The 17,912-nt window shown below is 56.7% G+C and overlaps 1 protein-coding gene across 1 annotated transcript in view; it reads right to left on the bottom strand.

The window, feature by feature from the left end:
* The window catches only part of MYO7B (myosin VIIB), a 90,297-nt gene that overhangs the window by 3,792 nt on the left and 68,593 nt on the right, over nucleotides 1–17,912 (bottom strand). The window contains exons 26-39 of the mRNA XM_019469461.2: nucleotides 15,224–15,350; nucleotides 13,813–13,932; nucleotides 12,604–12,777; nucleotides 11,769–11,996; nucleotides 10,313–10,480; nucleotides 6,769–6,886; nucleotides 6,547–6,673; nucleotides 5,378–5,544; nucleotides 4,280–4,461; nucleotides 3,320–3,450; nucleotides 2,888–3,045; nucleotides 2,547–2,700; nucleotides 1,890–2,045; nucleotides 854–959 (exon numbers count right to left, since the gene is read on the bottom strand). Of these exons, the coding sequence (XP_019325006.1) occupies nucleotides 854–959; nucleotides 1,890–2,045; nucleotides 2,547–2,700; nucleotides 2,888–3,045; nucleotides 3,320–3,450; nucleotides 4,280–4,461; nucleotides 5,378–5,544; nucleotides 6,547–6,673; nucleotides 6,769–6,886; nucleotides 10,313–10,480; nucleotides 11,769–11,996; nucleotides 12,604–12,777; nucleotides 13,813–13,932; nucleotides 15,224–15,350 (2,116 nt within the window). The remainder of the gene's footprint in view (nucleotides 1–853; nucleotides 960–1,889; nucleotides 2,046–2,546; nucleotides 2,701–2,887; nucleotides 3,046–3,319; nucleotides 3,451–4,279; nucleotides 4,462–5,377; nucleotides 5,545–6,546; nucleotides 6,674–6,768; nucleotides 6,887–10,312; nucleotides 10,481–11,768; nucleotides 11,997–12,603; nucleotides 12,778–13,812; nucleotides 13,933–15,223; nucleotides 15,351–17,912) is intronic.

Here is a 17,912-nt window from a genome sequence, read left to right as displayed (position 1 = left end):
CCTAAGACTGGCTGGACGTGCCCCAGCCTGAGAAGGAGCAGCCTTCCCTTCTAGAAAACCAGCTGGATGCTTATGTCGTTCAGTCAGAGTTCACTGCCTTGGGGACCCAGGAGGCTCAGCCTTTTGAACTTGCTTTGAGAGCCCTGTAGCCAGACTGTGGGAACTTTCCCTTGTGGGACCCGTAGTCTCTAAGACCATAAAGGCCACACCGCTGCTAGGAAAGCCTGCAAGGGCACGTGGCCCTCGGCCCCTTGCCCCACACTTCACTGCTGCCACTTGGCTGGGGACCTCTCTACCACACCTGGCACCTGATGGTCCCCCCCCCATCTTTTGCTGTCCCCAGCAGCCACATGGGTTCAGTCTGCACACATGCCTAATGGCAGCACCTGCTCCCTGATGCCCCAGGGCAGGGTCAGAAGCCCGTCGGGACCCCATGCCCTGGGACTTGGCTTTGCTGCCCTCCCTTAGGGCCTCCTCTCTGTGCACCTTGGCCAGGAGTGCCCCCGACACCTTTGGGACCTCCTTGACTTCCGACTGCACCAGCAGCTCCCCTCCCATCCTCAGGGGCGGCCCCTCCCCACGCTGGCCTAGAACGCCCCCTATTAGTCCAGAACTGCCCCCAGCACCAGCAGTACTCCTTCCGGGGAGGCCCCTCCCTGTGCTGGCCTTGAGCACCTGAGGGCTCAGGCACTCAGTTAATGTCTGTGGGGCACCAGCGAGGGCACAGCAGACAGTTTCTGGGGCAGATGCAGGGGCAGGAGGTTCACTGTAGCCCTGAAAACAGTGTCTGTCCACAAGGTGGGGGCTACAGGCCAGGAGCCTGGGAAGCCAGCACCTTGGGCGGGAGGCTTACCTCACTAGTGTCATTAGGGAAGCAGATCTTGTGGCAGATGCGGGTGATGTTCTGTTCCACAGCCTCTACCTCCACCGGGTGTGGAGGCTGTTTCCGGGGCCCTGTCCTAGAGCAGGACAGTGATTACTGAGCATGGCACCCTGCCACCCCCAGCCCGGCCCGGGCCGGGCCCTGGCCACCAGCCCCCAAGCTAAACTGTGTGCCAGACACACACAATAAAGAACTCCACCACCCCAGTGAAGGACAGGGTACTCAGGGGGGCTCAGCACCAGGCCCAGAGGAAGCAGCAGGGGCCAGCCTGGACTCACTTTCCAGGTGACCTGTAGCTCTGAGGAGTCTGGGAAGGCCTGGGACACACATGGGGGAGGGGACCTGGACTGACCCAGAGCTTCCTGGGTGGAGAGCACCAATGGCTAGGGCGAGTTGTGTTCTCATTCTCACACAGCATGGGTATCAGGTAGGGGTCAGGGACCCCCACAGGGCCTCTCTGAGGGCACCCACCTCCTCCTCCACAATCATGGCCAACACACTCTCCCACAGCCACAGGAGGCCAAGCCAGACAGGGTGGGTGGTGTGGATGAGAACCAAGACAGAGCCCAGGAAGAATTGCCCAAACACAGGAGGGCTGGCCATATGGATTGGCAGGGACTGGCCTCGTAGCTGGGCTGGGCTGGGCAGGCAGGTGGGTGGCTTGGGGCATTGGGGTCATGCTCTGGCCTCCAGGCAGTTCCCTCTGTGCCCTGGGAAGGCAGCTATTAGGGTAGAGAGAGCTCATGGCCAAGACTGAGCTTGCCAGAAGCCCCCACTGACCACCCAGGCCTCTCGGGTCGCCCCTGAGCCTTGCTCTCCAGCCTTTGCCCAGGTTGCTGGAGGCCTGGTCCTGCGCTCTTAAATGGACACGAGCTACCGGAGAAGACACAGAGTCTGGCTCCACTGACAAGTGTCCACACTGGCCCATGAGCTCTGGAAGGGCTGGACAGGCCTCTCAGCATCGACAGGCGGACTCTCCCGAGGGAGCGAGCGCTGGTGGGCTCACCTCAGGATCCTCTGGATGCGGCGGCTGCAGTCAGGGGCCAGTGGCTTCCTCCTCCGAGTGTCTATGAACTTCTGAGCATGGGGCAGCAGTGCCTTGCCGGGAGGGAAGAGGCCGGTACACAGCCACAGCAGCTGCCAGCCACGCTCCTCGCTGTACCTGGAGGTGGCAGCGCCTGTCAGGCCAGGAAGGGCCCCCCAGAAGGCCCCAGCCCACCAGGTGTCTCAGGGAGATGGGACATGAGGCCCACCTGGGGCCGTGGGTGAGGAAGCCTGCCACCCGGCTGCCTCAGGCCTCAAAGGCTTTCACACACACAAAATGGGGAGGGGGTCTCCCTGCACCCATTTGTTTGGTGGAGGCAACGGAGGTGTAGGGAGCCCATGGTGTGTCCAGGTCGCAAGGAAGAAAGGGTGGGGGCAGGTAAGGCCCATGGCAGGTCCATTTTCCTCCCAGCTTTGACCACCCCCAGGAAGTCAGCAGGAGAGAGGGGTGTCCCGGCCTTCCCACTGCTGCTGTCAGTGCCTGGGCAGGCTGGGTAGTGCCCATGAGCTACTGCCTCCCTCTCTGACCCATGGGCAGCCTCTGGGGGCTAGGGCAAAGACTGAGGGGGCCTGGGCATGGAGCCCGGGGCCCTCTGGCCCCAGCCCGTCCCCAGCAGACCTCTTGGTGTTGTGTGTCAGCTGCTTCAGGATCTGGCAGTAGACCTCATCCTGCAGGGCTGACTCCTGGAGGGCCAGTGAGAAGATCTGGTTGGTGAGATCCACGGGCGTCCAGGCCTGGCGAGAAGGGTAGTCCCCCATGTACCGGAGGATGGGTGTGGCTGTCAAGGAGGACGTGCCATCATGGCTGCCTGTTACCTCTGACCCTGGCCCTGGTCCCACTCTCGACAGGCCCCATGAGCAGCATGTTGCCTCTGCCCTGTGCTCAGTGGGGCCTGTGCCCTTCCCAGGGTGGCTGTGGGGTTGGTCCAGAGCTGGGGCAGGCTGGCTGGGGAAGGATATCGATGAAGATCTGACAGGCAGGGTCCCGAAGCTCGGTGTTGTCATAGACGCGCTTGAGCAGAGGCTGCCGCAGTGGCTCAGACGAGTGGTCCCATAGGTGGCTCCGGGTCCGGGCCAGGGGGAGCATGGCCCTGCTGACTGTCTCCTTCTCTGGGTCCCTGTCAGGAATAGAGGCTGATGTGAGAGCCCTTCTCAAGCCCTGTCTGCCCAAGCTTCTCCCTCCTCTCCCCACCTGCGTACCGTGTGTGCACTACTGGGGGACAGACTCAGACTCATGCTTCCTGCCCTCCCAGGGTGGCTGTGGGAGGCTCACAGAGTCCCCTCTTTTCCCAGGGAGGCCAGGTGGACACTGCACCTGCTTCCACAGCCTCCCTGTAACCCCCAGGGAGCACAGAGGGGCTGAAGGGGCCTGGTGGAGGCCTGAGTGAGCACCTAAAAAACTCGTAGGAGAATTCCTCCAGGGTGTGTGGCTTCTCCTTGGACTGCTCTTCAGGTAGTGGCTCTGGGGGCCTCCCCTCCTGGGCTGCCACCTTCCGCTTCTCTGGTGACATGGCCAGCAAGCTCTGTGGAGGCACAGGTCTGTGGGTTCCACTGCCCACGAGGCCCTTCCCACAGGCCTGGTTGCTCCAGTGCCATGGGAGGGGCTGACCACAGGGATGCACAGGCCTGGGCCTACCCCTCCTGTGTCACCTGCTGTGTGACCCATGACCAGTGACTCAACGTCTCCCGGCCTGTTCCTTTCCCTTGGGAGGGCTTCTCAGACCCACCCTGCTCCCCTTCCCCAGAGCACCTGTCAGGGGCGCCTCTCACCCTGGCCCTGCCTGCCTGGTTCCTTGAGCGCTTCAGGCCACAGCACAAATGGCACTTCCTCAGGGATGCCTTCCTGGACAGGTGAGCCCCTACCCTATTATTCGCTCCTAGGACAGCCACTGCTGTTTCTTGGAGTTACTTTGCATACTTGCCGTCAGCTAACAGTTTGCTAAAAGGCTCCTTGAGGGCGGAGTCGCTCTTGTGTTCAGTGCTGCAGTGCACGGGGCACACAGCTGGCACTCAGTGTGCGAATGCTGGGGCTGGTTTTGGGGGCTGGGGTGGGTGGTACCTGGCAGTAGGGAGACCTGGGCCCCCTTGGGTGGGTCAGGTTTAAGCCAGGCTGGTGGGGGTTGGGGGAATGGGTTTGTTCCCAGGATGCACTGTCATGGGAGCATCTATGAAGTGCCAAGCACCATGCCAGCTTCATGGGCACTGCAGAGGGATGACAGGGCTGGCAGAGCAGACCTGAGGCCCAGGTGACCCTCCTGGCTCTCTGCAAGGTGGGGTAAGGGCTAGCAACCAGGTCACCTCCCCATGTGCCCACAGGGTCCCGGGCTGAGGACGGATGGGCGTGTGAGTTACCAGCAGCTGTGCCGAGGGCTTGGTGACCGTTGGGATGGCGTAGAGACAGGCCGTGGGCACCAGCCCCGTCTTGCCCGTCCTGTCGTTCTGGCCCAGGGTCCAGTTCTCAGAGGCCAACAGCCCCTGCTTCTTTGTCAGGATCAGCAGGTCCCCTTTCTTGAAGGGCAGGATGGTGGCATCCTCTGCAATCCCAGGTCACACACGGGGGCAGAAAAGCCACCACTTACCAAGGGCTATACAGAGGCCAGAGACCGGGTTGGCATTGTAGGGGTTGTCTCCTTTGGCAGAGCGATGGCCAAAGCCACTGTGAGGCTGAGCAGTTGGCCAGATTCCCAGGCCCGGGGAAGGCAGGGGCTAGGGAGCTCAGCTGCGGCCCTAGCCTCGGGGGACCGGCTCTGAGTGCCGTGACGCCCCCTGAGCCTGGGGACGCTCCCTGAGCCTCCTCTGGGAGGACATAATAATCCCTCCCTCTTGGACAGTTGTGGGGATAGAATGGGCAAAAGGGATAATGTTTCTGGGCACTTTTTCCTGCTGTAAGACCCGGATGCACAGCCCCTTCCTCTCCATCCGAGGGAGCCCCCGTACTCCCTCCCAACTCCCAGGAGTGCTCTGCTCTTGCTGGAGTGCTGGCTTGCAGGGAAGGTGGGCCAACAACTAGACTGCCAGGGCTCGGTCCCCCACCCCTGAGCTATGACCCTGGACAAGTTGCTTCCCTTGTCCGAGCCTCTGGTTCGGTCTGTAAGTGGGATAACAGCGTGGCTGTGGGGTGTTGAAAGGTCAGACTGGTGGCTGGGCCATTCTTTGCAGGGTGGAGGACGTGGACCCTTTCCTGAGCTTCCTACAGTGTCCAGTCCTCAACTAGCTTCCCCTCTGGGGGGTTTGAGACCACTTCCTTAAGCCCCTCATTTTGTACAAGGGAGGGCTTTGCCCAAAGCTGTCCCCGACCGTGCTTTGTAGCCCTCTGTCTCTCTCTCTCTGCTCGGGTCCCTCCCGGAGCCCTGCTGTATGGCCGCTGAGACATGGGGATGAGCCAGCCACCTTCCCTCTGACCACAGCATTGGCCCCCTCACCACACCCTGCTCCCGCCTGGCTGGGCACCTGTGGCCTTCCTGTCCTGCAGAGCCATGGCGAACACGGACCTCTCCTTCAAGCCCTCCAGGAACAGGGCCACCAGCTCAGCGATGGCCACACTGCTGGGGGACATGAATTCGTACTCCTCTTGGTGCAGTGTGGACAGTAACAGCCTCTGCCCACCCTGGGCCTCCCTGAGGGGACAAAGGGTACGACATGACTGCTGGCCTCTTCCACCCTTCCCATTCCAGCCCCCAGCTGCCTCAGAGGGGGTGACCCTGCCTCGTTACAGACGACTTGGCCAGAACCAAGGTCTGAGCCGAGGGACCACTGTGTGCAGTGGACAAACGACACCCAGAGCTCAGGGTCCTTTAGGCTTCAAAGGCAGCGAGCCTCTGGGCTCGGCTCTGAGTGGGTAGTGAGGTGGTTGGTGCATAGGGCCACCACAGGGACATGGCAAAGAACATTGGAGTTGAAATGGGGCACCAGTCTTGGTGAGCTTGGGCCAGCTACTCAGCCTCCTGTGTCTTACTTTATTCATCTGCAGAGTGGGTGATGTCGTGGGGATGGGCACCCAGCATAGTCAGCCTGAGTAAGTGGTGGCCACTGTGCGCCCCACACACGGGTAACAATAATGATGGTCACGGCACACTGGGGTATGCTTTAACCAAGGGGCCCTGGCAGGGCACAGGCAGGCCTTCCCAAAGGGCTGGGGGTATTCTCAGAAGATGAGAGCCATGCAGAGCCGTGGGGGTGGGGGGGGGTCTGAGGCCCAGCCTGGCCTGCACGGCCACCCTGCCACACACCCAGCCCCTGGCCTTCACTTCCTCTCTCGGATGGGCTGCACCTTCCGTGTGACCGGTTCTCGCCCATGAGAAGGGACAGCCTGTAAGTGAATGCACACCCAAAAGGCTACAAGCTTCTGTGCCCCCTTCCAGGTGGATCTGGGTTTCAAGAGAAGCCTGAGAGAACAATGCCTCACTCTCAGACGCAGTACTTAGCGGGCAGTACTGGCCCAGCAGCAGGACAGGGTGGGGTCCCGAGTCCAGTGGCCACCACGCTGCACATGTCCATCGTCACCCCTGCGCTCTAGCCGGGCACCCAGGGACATGTGCCTCCCTCTTTCCTGGAGCCCCCAAGGACCAACTAAGGTTGTGAGGAAAGAGATTTGGGGCATCTTCCCTTGGGACACCCACCTGTTGGTGATCAGACTCATGACCTCTGGGAAAGAGAGTTCTAGGAGCATCTTCTCCTTCTTGTCCATGAAGTACATCCCCTTCCAGTTGACAGCCAAGATCAGCTGAGTCTTGGGCAGTCGGGGGCCTGGCCGGGAAGGACAGGGTCGTGAAGCTTAGGCTTGCCCCAGGGGGTGGGGGGGCTCTGCCTGCACCCCCTACCCCTCCATCAGGCCCCCTTACCAGACAGTGTGGTGAGCTCAAAGAGCCTGGAGAAGAGCAGCGGCCACTGCAGGCGGGCGGCCTCCACCACCTGCTCCTGCACGGCCAGCGGCTTTGCCTGCTTCTGGGTGTACTGCGCCTGCAGGGGCAGACACAATGGGTCACCTCCGTCACTTATCTCTTACTCACACAACCCCGGCTTCCCCTTATTGAACCAGGGGCCCGGTGTCATGGTGCTCATTTGCTGGATTGTTCTGTGAAGCCTCTACCTAAGAAAGGCCAGTGCCGGTGAAGGCTGCTGGGGAGGCGGGCACAGCCCTACTTCACCCGCCCTGGCAGAGGACCTTTCAAGGGTGTTTTTATTTATTTATTTAAAAAAAAATTTTTTTTAATGTTTATTTATTTTTGAGACAGAGAGAGACAGAACATGAATGGGGGAGGGGCAGAGAGAGAGGGAGACACAGAATCGGAAGCAGGCTCCAGGCTCTGAGCCATCAGCCCAGAGCCCGACGCGGGGCTCGAACCCACGGACCGCGAGATCGTGACCCGAGCCGAAGTCGGATGCTCAACCAACCGAGCCACCCAGGCGCCCCTCAAGGGTGTTTTTTAAAAAAAAAAAATTTTTAATGTTTATTATTGAGAGACAGAGAAACACAGAGTGTGATCAGGGCACGGGTAGAAAGAGGGGGAGACACAGAATCTGAAGTAGGTTCCAGGCTCTGAGCTGTCAGCATAGAGCCCGACACGGGGCTTGAACTCACAAACTGTGAGATCATGACCTGAGCCAAGGTCGGTTGCTTATCCCACTGAGCCACCCAGGTGCCCCATTTCACAGGTGGTTTTGAGAAGGGAGAAAGGCTTGCCCCTCTTGGGCATCAGGGCGCCAGAGGGCCATAGGTCAGGCATGGAAGGCTGAGGTGGGCCTGCTCCCGCCAACATGTGCCTGATGGGCCTGTGTCTCACTTTGTGCAGGAGGCCTGTCTTGGCGTGTGTCTCCGTGCCCTTGGGACCTCTCCCTGTCTGTCTTCTCTAGAGCTCTGCTGCCTATCTGGGAGCCACCTCTCAGAGATCATGTCAACCTGCCCCCAGTCCATGTTCCTTCCTCCCTCTTTCTCGACTTCTTCACCCTTTCCCTCTCCTCTTCCTGTCTCCACTGCTCTGTGTCGGTAGCTGGCTACAGTGTCCAGCTGAACTTTCTTTTTACTATTGGTCAAATAAAATGTTATTTCTCTTGTTGCTAGTTTAAAAAAGTGGTTGGGTACCATTCATACCCCGGATTGTGGAATGTAAATCCAAGCCTCATATCTGAAGGGTGATCTGGCAAAATGCCACAGTATCAAGCACCTTAGAATGTTCATACCCTCTGAGATCTCCTGCCGAGAACTTACCCTGGCGAATAACCATCAAGTATATAAAAGTTTATATACCATCAAGTATATAAAACTATAAAGTGGTTCATTATTAAAAATGAAAAGTGGTTGGAGGGGGGAAGCCTGGGTGACTCAGTAGATTAAGCATCCAACTCTTGATTTCCACTCAGGTCATGATCTCATAGTTCATGGGATTGAGCCCTGTGTCAGACCATGCTGACAGCACAGAGTCTGCTTCAGATTCTCTCTCTCTCTCTCTCTCTCTCTCTCTCTTTCTCTCTCTCTCCCCTCCCCCACTCGCATGTGCATGTGCTCTCTCTCTCTCAAAATAAATAAACTTAAAAAAAGTGACTTCTGAAAAAAAATAATAATGAAAAATGGGGAATGACCTTAACATTCATCAACAGGAATCAGTAAATTATAATGCATTATTTTAGTACTATGCAGCCATTAAAAATGAACATGAAGGAAAAGAGAAAAAAAGGGAAAAGAGTATGAAGATTAGTATTTTGAGACATGGAAATATGGCCCCTTGTATGTGGCTAAGTGAAGAAGCAGTTGCCATATAAGCCTATGTTTATTCTTTTAAAGGTGTATTACTTCTCTCTAATCATATTCATTTCTCAGTGGTGTACCCATGAATATAGTCTGGAAGAATCTATCCCACAATGCTAAGAGTGATGATCTCATTGATAAATTATTGGTGATTTCACTTTTCTGTTCGTACATGTCTGTATTTTTAAATGCCTTTGGTAACGTACATGTTTTAAGTGGTATAACGAAAAAAATCAGTATGTTCACTTTGGAAAAAAGTGGTTGGGTAACATTTCCTAATTCTTTATCTTCACCCCAACTCTCCCTTCCTAAACTACAAAGCCACTTCTTACTCATGTTCATTTGGGTTCATGTAAGCCTCTGGTCCTTCCCTCATATGAGCACTAAAAGCCCATGACCTCTCTCCTGCAAACACATTCACTCAAGCTGGGAAACACCAAAAACCACCAAGTGGGCTTTGCTTCCCCAAATTCCTATCACCAAGAACTGTTTCCAACAGATGCTAAACCTTTAGGTTCTGTGGTCAAATATGTCTGGGAAATGTCGGGTAAAACTATCAGGTTTCTCTAAGGCAGGACTTGTCAGAGCCTTTCATAAATAGCTATGCACCGTGAATCCCGAAAGAGCAAGACAGGGCAAGCTGCACTTCCCAAACCACAGGTGCACAGGACACTTGTCCATGGGCCCACTTGGGGGACCCGCCCCCCTTTCCTGCCAAGATTATGTGGCTTCGCCATGCTCACCACCCTTCTCTGAACTTGAAGGGCCCCTGCTGCCTGAACCCCTCACCTGGGGCTCATGTCCCTGCCGCTGGGCTGTCAGCCCCTAAGAAGCAGGCATTGTGCTGCCTTCTTCCCTGTTCTCTGTCCTGCCCTTTCTTGGTCTATAGTGCCACAGGGATAATTGAGGTGGACGCAGAAATTAACCAAAGAGCAGTGCCCCCCCCCCCCCCCCCCGCCATCCATGCATAGCTCTCCTGCAGCAGCAGCGACAGCGAGTGGTGTCCTCAGGCCACGCTGCCCAGCCCAGCACCCTGGAAGGAAGGAGGCTTTGATGGGGGGCAGTTTTGGGGAGGGCTGTCCCTGTTGGTGCTGGAGAGAGGGGACAGCAGGAGGACTGTGAATCAGATGGTGTGTCTTTGCTGTCCCCTCGTGGGGTGATGTTCAGGGAGCCGCGGAAACCCGCACCGGTGTGGGTGATCCTGTGTGTTGTGGGGGAGTTGGAGGTGTGAGCCCCCAGGAGGAGCCCCGTCCACATGGAGCAGGCTGAAGGGCGGGGGTAGAAGACGCAGCCCTCCCCGCCGTGCAGGGCCTGCACCCAGGGCGCGGGCGCAGCGTGCGCTTGGCAGCTGCGGACGCCCACCTGTGCCAGAGGTGGAGGCTGCAGTGGACAGGAGCGTGGGCGGGAGCTTCCCCGACGCCCCTGAGACGCCATCTGGAAGGGGGCAGGGCCAGTGGGGTGGGTCTGTGATCGGGAGCCGGACTCCAGAGGATGACTCCGCCCTCGAGAGACGCAGCCAGCTCACTGGGAGTCAAGGTCTCCAGCTGTCCTGCGGGGGCCTCCAACCCTTTACATGCCGCACCCCCCTTGGCTCCGAAGGAGGCCACACGCACGTGTGCCCAGGCTCTGCCGAGGCTGACCTTGGCGTGGGCGGCGGTGACGAGGCTGGCCCACTTCTCCGGTGGCTTGGTCTTGTACAGCCTGGAGGGGACGCAGCTGGGCAGCAGCTCCTGGACGGCCTCGCTCCGCAGAGAGGCGCCGAGCCGCACGTAGCAGTGCCGGGCCAGCAGCTGCAGAAGCTCTTCCTCCTGCACGGGCCGGGAGCAAACGTGGCTGCAAGTGGGGAGGCATGGCCTCCTGCAGGATGTCCCCGCCGTGCCCCAGCTCTCGCTGCAAACATCCGGGTGAAAACCAGGAATGTGAGCGCCCCATCCTGTTACCTGTGTTGGGCGGGACCTATCCCTTCCCCAACACACTGGAACCACGGTGTGCCAACTGGGCTCCAGTAGGCCGCTGTCCTGCTGGCAGCTGTAACTTCCCAGCAGCCTTGGCCTGAGCCCTGCAGGCCCTCTGCCTGAGAACAAGGGGTGACCCTCCCTCCCCTATGCCACTCTCCCAACCCTCAGGTAGACAGTGAGTGTGGGGGGAGGGAGGCCTGAGGCTTGGGGAGGGGGGGACCCTAACATGGGGAGCCCTAACCTTGCTGTCTGAGTAGGGTAAATGTGGGCAAGGCCTCTACCCTGTCTTAGCTAGTGCTCACTTGTCACCAGTGGCCAGTGGCCACCTCCCTGGGGTGTCTGCAAGGATTCATTTTGGCAGGAGTCCGTATAAGGCACCAGCATGGCCCAGCACCAGGCAGGGTCCCCTGTCCCCAGGGCTCTACGGGAACTGGACAGCCCTGTTCTCTCCGGGAGACCAAACCTTGCAGAGCCACCCAACTGCCAGGATCTCTGGGGCCTTTCTGTCCTGTCCCTGCCTCTTCTTGCCCACTGCTCCATTGCAGGCAGGCCTCCAGGGTTGCTGCAGGCCTCAGAGCAGGGTCCTCCTGACTCAGGCACAGGAAGGTCGCACGACTCCCCTCCCTGGGTTCCTGCAACCATACAAAGAGCCCTCGCTCCTCTCTGCACTTTCCAGAGGGCCTGAGCCTCAGAGGTGACATAATATTCCAAGGTCCCACTGTCAGGATGAGGCAGAGGTGGGCCTCGATCTTGAGCACTAGGGCAGTAAGGCTGCCTTCCTGCTGCCCCACAAATAGCCACCGTGGTGAAGCCAGGCGGGCCTGAGGCCAATGGGAGGCCTCCCCTGCCTGCTGCTGGGGCAAAGGAGCTCAGAGGCCTGAGCAAACCTGTGGTCCAAGGGAGGAGGAAATGGGGGCCGGGCTGGGAGGGGACAGCTGCACACCCCACAGAGGGGCCCGGGGACTTGCACTCCAAGAGCCTGTTCCTGGCGTCTGCCTCCTGCTTCTCCATATCCCCACATACTCTTCCACGGGTCCTCCCTGCAGGCCACAGCCCAGGCCTGCCCTGGAATATGGTGCTTCTCTAGGCTGTCGGATGGTTCCATCACGGGGCCCTGGTAGCTATGGTGTCCCCTCACCTTCTCGAAGCTGTACTCGCCAGACCAGACCCCGTGCAGGATTTGGCGGTAAATGAGCTGGGTACTGACGGAGTCCTCCTGGGAGTTGTGCCAGGGGGTGAAGAACTCCTTCCGGAAGTAGATGCGCCAGGGTGACTGGCGCTCGTTCTCGCCCCTCTCCCGGGCCAGCTGCTCACACTGGGCCACCGCATCCATCACGTGGTCGCGCCCGCTGCCCAGGGACCAGAACTGAGGCCAGAATTAGGGGTAGTCGGGGTTAGCAACTGCTGTGTGCCAGGCCTCGTGGGGACACCCTCAGGACACATGGGTGGAAGGGTGTGCTCAGCTGGTCCTCTGAGAGCCTGAGGGGTTTTTCCACATGGGGGCATGGCCTGCCTGTCACTCTGAAACACGCCTCCTTACCGGCCCCCTCCCAAAGCAGGCAGGGATTGATGCCCAAGGCTGGCATGCTAGGGCTGGTTGGTTGGATTGGTTGGTCGGCCTGAGTGTGTCTGAGTCAGAGGCTGCGGGCATGGGTGTGAGAGACTCTGGCCGGGAGATGATATGAGGTTCAGGTAGGACTGTGTTGGTGTGACCCTCCGATTCTCGGGCACAGGAGTCTGGCTCTCTGGTACAAGGGGGGCTGGACTAGGATGTGTGAGTGCCTGGTCTACGTGTGGGCTGCTCAGGTGTGGCAGGGGATCTATAAAATGTGTGTGTGTGTGTGTGTGTGTGTGTGTGTGTGTGTGTTTGGCATCTGGTAGGGGCAGGAGTGGCCAGGGTGACATGGTGTGAGGGCTTTAGCTGGCCTGGGTGTATGAGGGAGGTGGGGGATGGTCGGGACAGCTGGCAGTACCTTGTTGTACACGGCAACCTGGAGAGAAAAGCCCACGTGGTCACTGAGGCCCTGCCTGTGGGCAATGTGCAGGCAGACTTCCCGAGATGTCGAGGCAGAGTCGACCATGACAATCAGGCTCTCCCCAGTCACCAAGATGACGTGGATTGGGATGTGCTTCTTGGACTTGACCGCCTGGGGACAGATGAAGACTCAGGCCCTCGGTCCTGGAGGCCAACTCACCATCCCTCCTGTCCTCAAGCCCCTGTTGGCCCATCCCTGTGGGCTCCTGAGCACCAGGCCTGCTGCAGCCCCAGCCGGCTTGGCACAGAGTTAAAGTTCTGGCCAGCAGATGCTGGCTGCCGAACTGATGGACCCAGCTGGGGCAAGTGCAATGTTGTCCGGTGTGTCCACTAGTTTGTGTGCTTCTCCAAGTCTGCCTCAGTGGTCTATGGAGTGCAGCCTGCAGGCAGAAGGTCCCATTTTAACATGAGAACCCTGAGCTTTGGTGAGGCTAAGTGGCTCAGAATCACTGAAGGTCAGAAAAACTCTTGGAAATCTCAAAGTCTTGAACTCTGAGACATTTTGGGTCCGTGGAAGCCACTGTTCCTCTCTGTGCACAACAGGGTATGACCACATCCACACAGCTGCTCCAAGTTCATGTGCAACTCCAGGGCCCAGGCACCGAGCAGGTAGATGAGGGAGAAGAGGCGGGCCCTGGACTTGGGTCGCAGGGTGGGGCAGGAGGTGACCCCTGGTATAGGGTACCACAGGGCCCAGGGAGTGAGTGCCTTCCAGGACCCATGGGGCCCCTGAACCCTGCCTGTGTCTCCATGACTCTTCCCGAGGACACTGCAAAAACTCACAGATGACACAAATAGCAATGCCACCAAGGATGCCCACCTTGGAATGATCACTGTCTTAATAAAATGCAAATGCCCTTGGGAGGGGCAATATTTTGCCCAATTAGCAGTCATTCACACCATAAGGCTAAAAGTTACTTTTTCCTTGAGCTAGTAGGTCCCTAAAGATGTGGGGAGGGCACTTTTGAAGCCTGGGCCATGCCTGGGGAGGCCGAGCCCAGGCGTGATGCATAGGGACCACAGGCACAGAAGGTACCATGAGAGATGGAGAGGCCCAGAGGACACATTTCCTGCTGGCAGGTGCTGGAGGAACCACGGGGGCTGGCACCACCCCCACAGATGGTCTCCTGCCCCTGCTGCCCCCTACCTGTAGCTCCAGCCAGGCGGGGGGCTCTGTGCGCACCCCGTTGGCATAGGTGCGTCTCAGGCGCTCTGCACAGAAGGGACCGTAGCCAGCTGGCCCTTTACCAATGAAGTTCAGCAGATACTGGTGGGCGAGGAAGGGAAGGAGAGGAAGACACTTAGGACAGAGGCCAGTTCCACCTCCTACCCACACAGGTTCCAAAAATCATAACCCCAAATGGAGCTAAGTGAGGTGACGAACGTGTTCACTGCCCTTATTGTGGTAACAATTTTGCAACATATTCCTACATAAAATCACTACATTGTATGCCTTAAATTTAAACAAGGTTATATGTCAATTATACCTCAATAAATCAGGAAAAAAATAAAATAATAATATTTAGTGTTGGCAAAGGCCTGTTTGGGTACTCTCACAGACCATGAGAGGGAATGTAAACTGGTACATTTCTGAGGACCGGTTTGTCAATGTTTTAAATAGTGCATGGTATAAAAATGCACATCCTTTTTGACCCAGTAATTCAAACCGATCTTTATATTTATGTTTTAATTGGTGCGTATGGTGATGAGAAATTGGAAGATGGGCCCTAAATGTCCATCAGCATGTTAAATACTCTCTGGGATGGCTCTAGATACATGGCATTAAAGTTGGCATCTGGGAAAAGTTCACACCCTGAGAAGACTCTTACGGAGATAAGTGAAAAATGCAGGAGGGTCGTTACTTAAAACACGTTTGATAAAACGCGTTGGAAATCGTTTTGTCTCACAAAAAGACTGGAGGAGTCTGCTGGTGTCAGGAGCGGCCCAGTGCACACGCCTCCTGCTGTCCCCAACGGGATGCCTGTGTGATCCTGTGTGATCACAAGTACGACGCTGTATGTTACAGTGGCCAGAATCGACGGAAGTTACCTCTGGATGCGGAGAGGACTTTTCTTTTTAGACTTTCTGCATTTCCTGCATATTACTTTTATAATCAGAACCAAAAAGGATATTAAATAGCGAGGTCTGGGACTTCTGACACCTGGGAGCACCTGTCAACCCCCAGCTCCACGTTTAGTTCTAAGGATTAGAGGGAGAACACTGCAGCCGGTCCCCAGCTGGCGCCCACTCCCGGAACACCTTCGTCTTTTCAATGCACATTTCTTCTACCACCTCACTGTCTCCTCAGAAGAGCCGTCCCAGTTCCTGAGCCCAGTGGAGTGGCCTGTAGACCCTGAAGGAGGGCTGGAAGGAACCAGGTCGAGGGTCCTCTTTTACAGATGGGGAAACTGAGGCCTAGAAGGCACTGCTGCCCACGCTGGCCGGCAGGAGCAAGAGAATCGGCCAGGGGCTGGGATTTCTGGATGTGCTTCAGAGCCCAGAGCCAACCTATGCTCCCGCTACAACCTGCCCCCCTCCAACCCCTGCATCCTCCCCACCTTCATGAACCTCTCGGAGGGTGGGAAGCAGCCGAGGCAAAGGCTGAGCAGGATCCAGCCCCGGGCCAGGCTGCTCATTTTGAAGTTCTCCGACAGCTGCTTGCAGATCTGGCAGTAAATCTCATCCCTGAAAGACACACACCACTGGCTCTGGGTGGGGAGAGGAGACACAGCTGCCTGGGCACAAGTCCTTCTGTGCCCCCGGGTGGGGTCTTGTCCCCACAGTGACCTGCAGTCCCCTCACCTCCAACTGCATTTGCTGGGCTCCCCTGCCACACCCCTGGCCCACCCTGGGCCCTGCCATCTCCTGGGACTGTGCTACCTCCAATGTCTTTCCAAGGCTCTAGGCACTCCCACTGGCCCACTCCACTGGACCTCACCTCCTACCTCATACTTCGGGCCTTTGCCCCCTCCCTCACCCAGTCTTGCTCGGAAGACTGTGGTCCTCCAGCTGGGGGTGGGGTGTAGGTGCAGGGAGTGCCCAGGGCTCTCTGGTCACAGCCCTGCCCTCAGGGGCCCAGCCTAACCAGATCTGTTCTTTCCTCAACCTCAAAGTCATCTCCAACCTTCTCCCTCACCTTGAGGCCCCCTCCTCCCCGACTCCCAATGCAGCCAACCTCCCACTACAGAGAGGAGCTGGACTTCTAGGGAGAATCCCTCAATTCCTCCCCTGCTGACCAGTTCTCATTACTACAGGCTCATGAGCCTCTCCTCTCTGCCTTCTCTGGGGAAGGGGTGCTCTTGGGTCCTTCCTGCTGACTCAAGCCTCTATCATCTTTAAAAAAAAATGTTTATTTATTTTTGAGAGAGAGAGAGAGAGAGAGAGAGAGAGAGAGAGAGAGAAAGCTCACAGGTGTGCATGCAGGGGAGGGGCACAGAGGGAGGGAGACAGAGGATCTGAAGCAGGCTCCACACTGTCAGAGCAGAGCCCCATGAGGGGCTTGAACTCACAAACCACAAGCTCAGGACCTGAGATGAAGTCTGATGTTTAACAGACAAGTCACCCAGGCGCCCAGTTCTTCTCTTTCTTAAAACTTTTCCCTACTTCTCTTAGAACTGAATTCAAACTCCATGCTTCAGCTGTTACAAACCGCTTGGAGTTCCAGCCCCTCAGGCTGTTTCAGGACTCTGTAATCCTGGCCACCATCTCCCTGGCCACTGTCTCCTTGTCTCTCCCCGCCCCGCCCCCCCCCCCCCCCATCTCCGCCTCCTCCTTTCCACTCCACCTGGCCCTGGAGGGCATTATGACCAGTCACTGGACCCCTATCTTAGCACAAGCAGTTATTGTGGGTCTCTGGCTTCTCCCACGCTCCCCAACCAAAGGGTAAGCTCCCAAAGGACGGTGACATATTGCCCTCACCTCTGCATCCCCAGCCCCCATGCCAAGGCTTGGCCCTGAGCAGGTACTTAATAAACATTTATTGCCATTTGCCACAATGTGGATGGAGCTAGAGAGTATTATGCTAAGTGAAATAAGTCAGTCAAAGACAAATACCATATGACTTCCTTCATATGCAGAATTTAAGAAACAAACCAAGTGTACCTGGAGGGGGTAAAAAAAAAAAAAGAGAGAGAGAGAGAGGCAAACCAGAAAACAGACTCTTTTAACTACAGAGCACAACCTGAGGGTTGCTGGAGGGGAGGTGGGGTGGGGGATGGGTAACTAGCATGGGGACTAAGGAGGGCACTTGTGATGAGCACTGGGTGTTGTATGTAAGTGATGAATCACTGAACTCTACACCTGAAATTAATATTACACTGTAACTTCAGTTAACTAACTGGAATTTACATAAAAACGTAAAAAACAAACATTTATTGAATGCATGGCTGGATGTGGAGTGGGCATTTGCTTTGTCTTGGAATCTGACTAAGACCCCAGAGCCAAGGACAAATAGATGATAATACTCTATATACTAGAGAGATATATTTTTGTAGAATTTATCAAAGATGGCAGAACTGTCCAGTTACCATGCCATCTGCTGCATAAAAATTTGACAGGTAATTCCTGGAAGGCACTTCCTAGGAGTCGAGACATCTCTGGCCCATCTCCACTCCCTCCAAGTGACAGGGAGCTGGGGGGACCCCAAGAGAACTATTAATAGGATTGGGGCTCTCCACCAGAGATGAGATCCTTCTCACTCTCTGAGGTAGGCTGAGCCCCAGAAGCCCATTGGCCTAACCCAGCATACTGGAATGGGCCCAATGACAGAGTTCTTGAGAGTGCTTGACTTGTATGCCTCAGAGACACAAGTTAGGGACCTCCATGAATGAGAGACTAGGATCTGCTTCCTCCTAGAGAATTCTAAGCCACCCATGATGGAGAGAGAACAGTTAGGAGCTAAGAGCTGCACTTGGTAGGTAGAGCATGGATGGCCTTCCTGTTGACTAAGAGGATGCCGTGGAAGAAGTTGGGAATCAAGCATCTTGATGGGATCCCACACAAGCAGGCAGCCCATCATTTCAGAAGATCCCAGGGCTAATAGGCTGTGGTATGTTCAATTAGGGGCTAGATTTGAGAAGGAGTCTCAATGGATCACAGAGAGCATCAGCCCCAGCTGGAGAACAGCACTGTATGCAAGTGCTAATAGGGGTATCTGAAGAACCCACAATGCATCTCATTTGGACACAGCTTATACATGTCTACCACCTTGGAAGGTGTGGTGGCCAGTGAGGATTAACCGTGGGAGTA

Source organism: Panthera pardus, unplaced genomic scaffold, assembly GCF_024362965.1.
Source record: "Panthera pardus isolate Hobbes unplaced genomic scaffold, ASM2436296v1 HiC_scaffold_10, whole genome shotgun sequence".
In the NCBI taxonomy this organism is placed as follows: Eukaryota; Metazoa; Chordata; class Mammalia; order Carnivora; family Felidae; genus Panthera; species Panthera pardus.
This window is presented reverse-complemented; position numbering and strand designations above follow the sequence as displayed.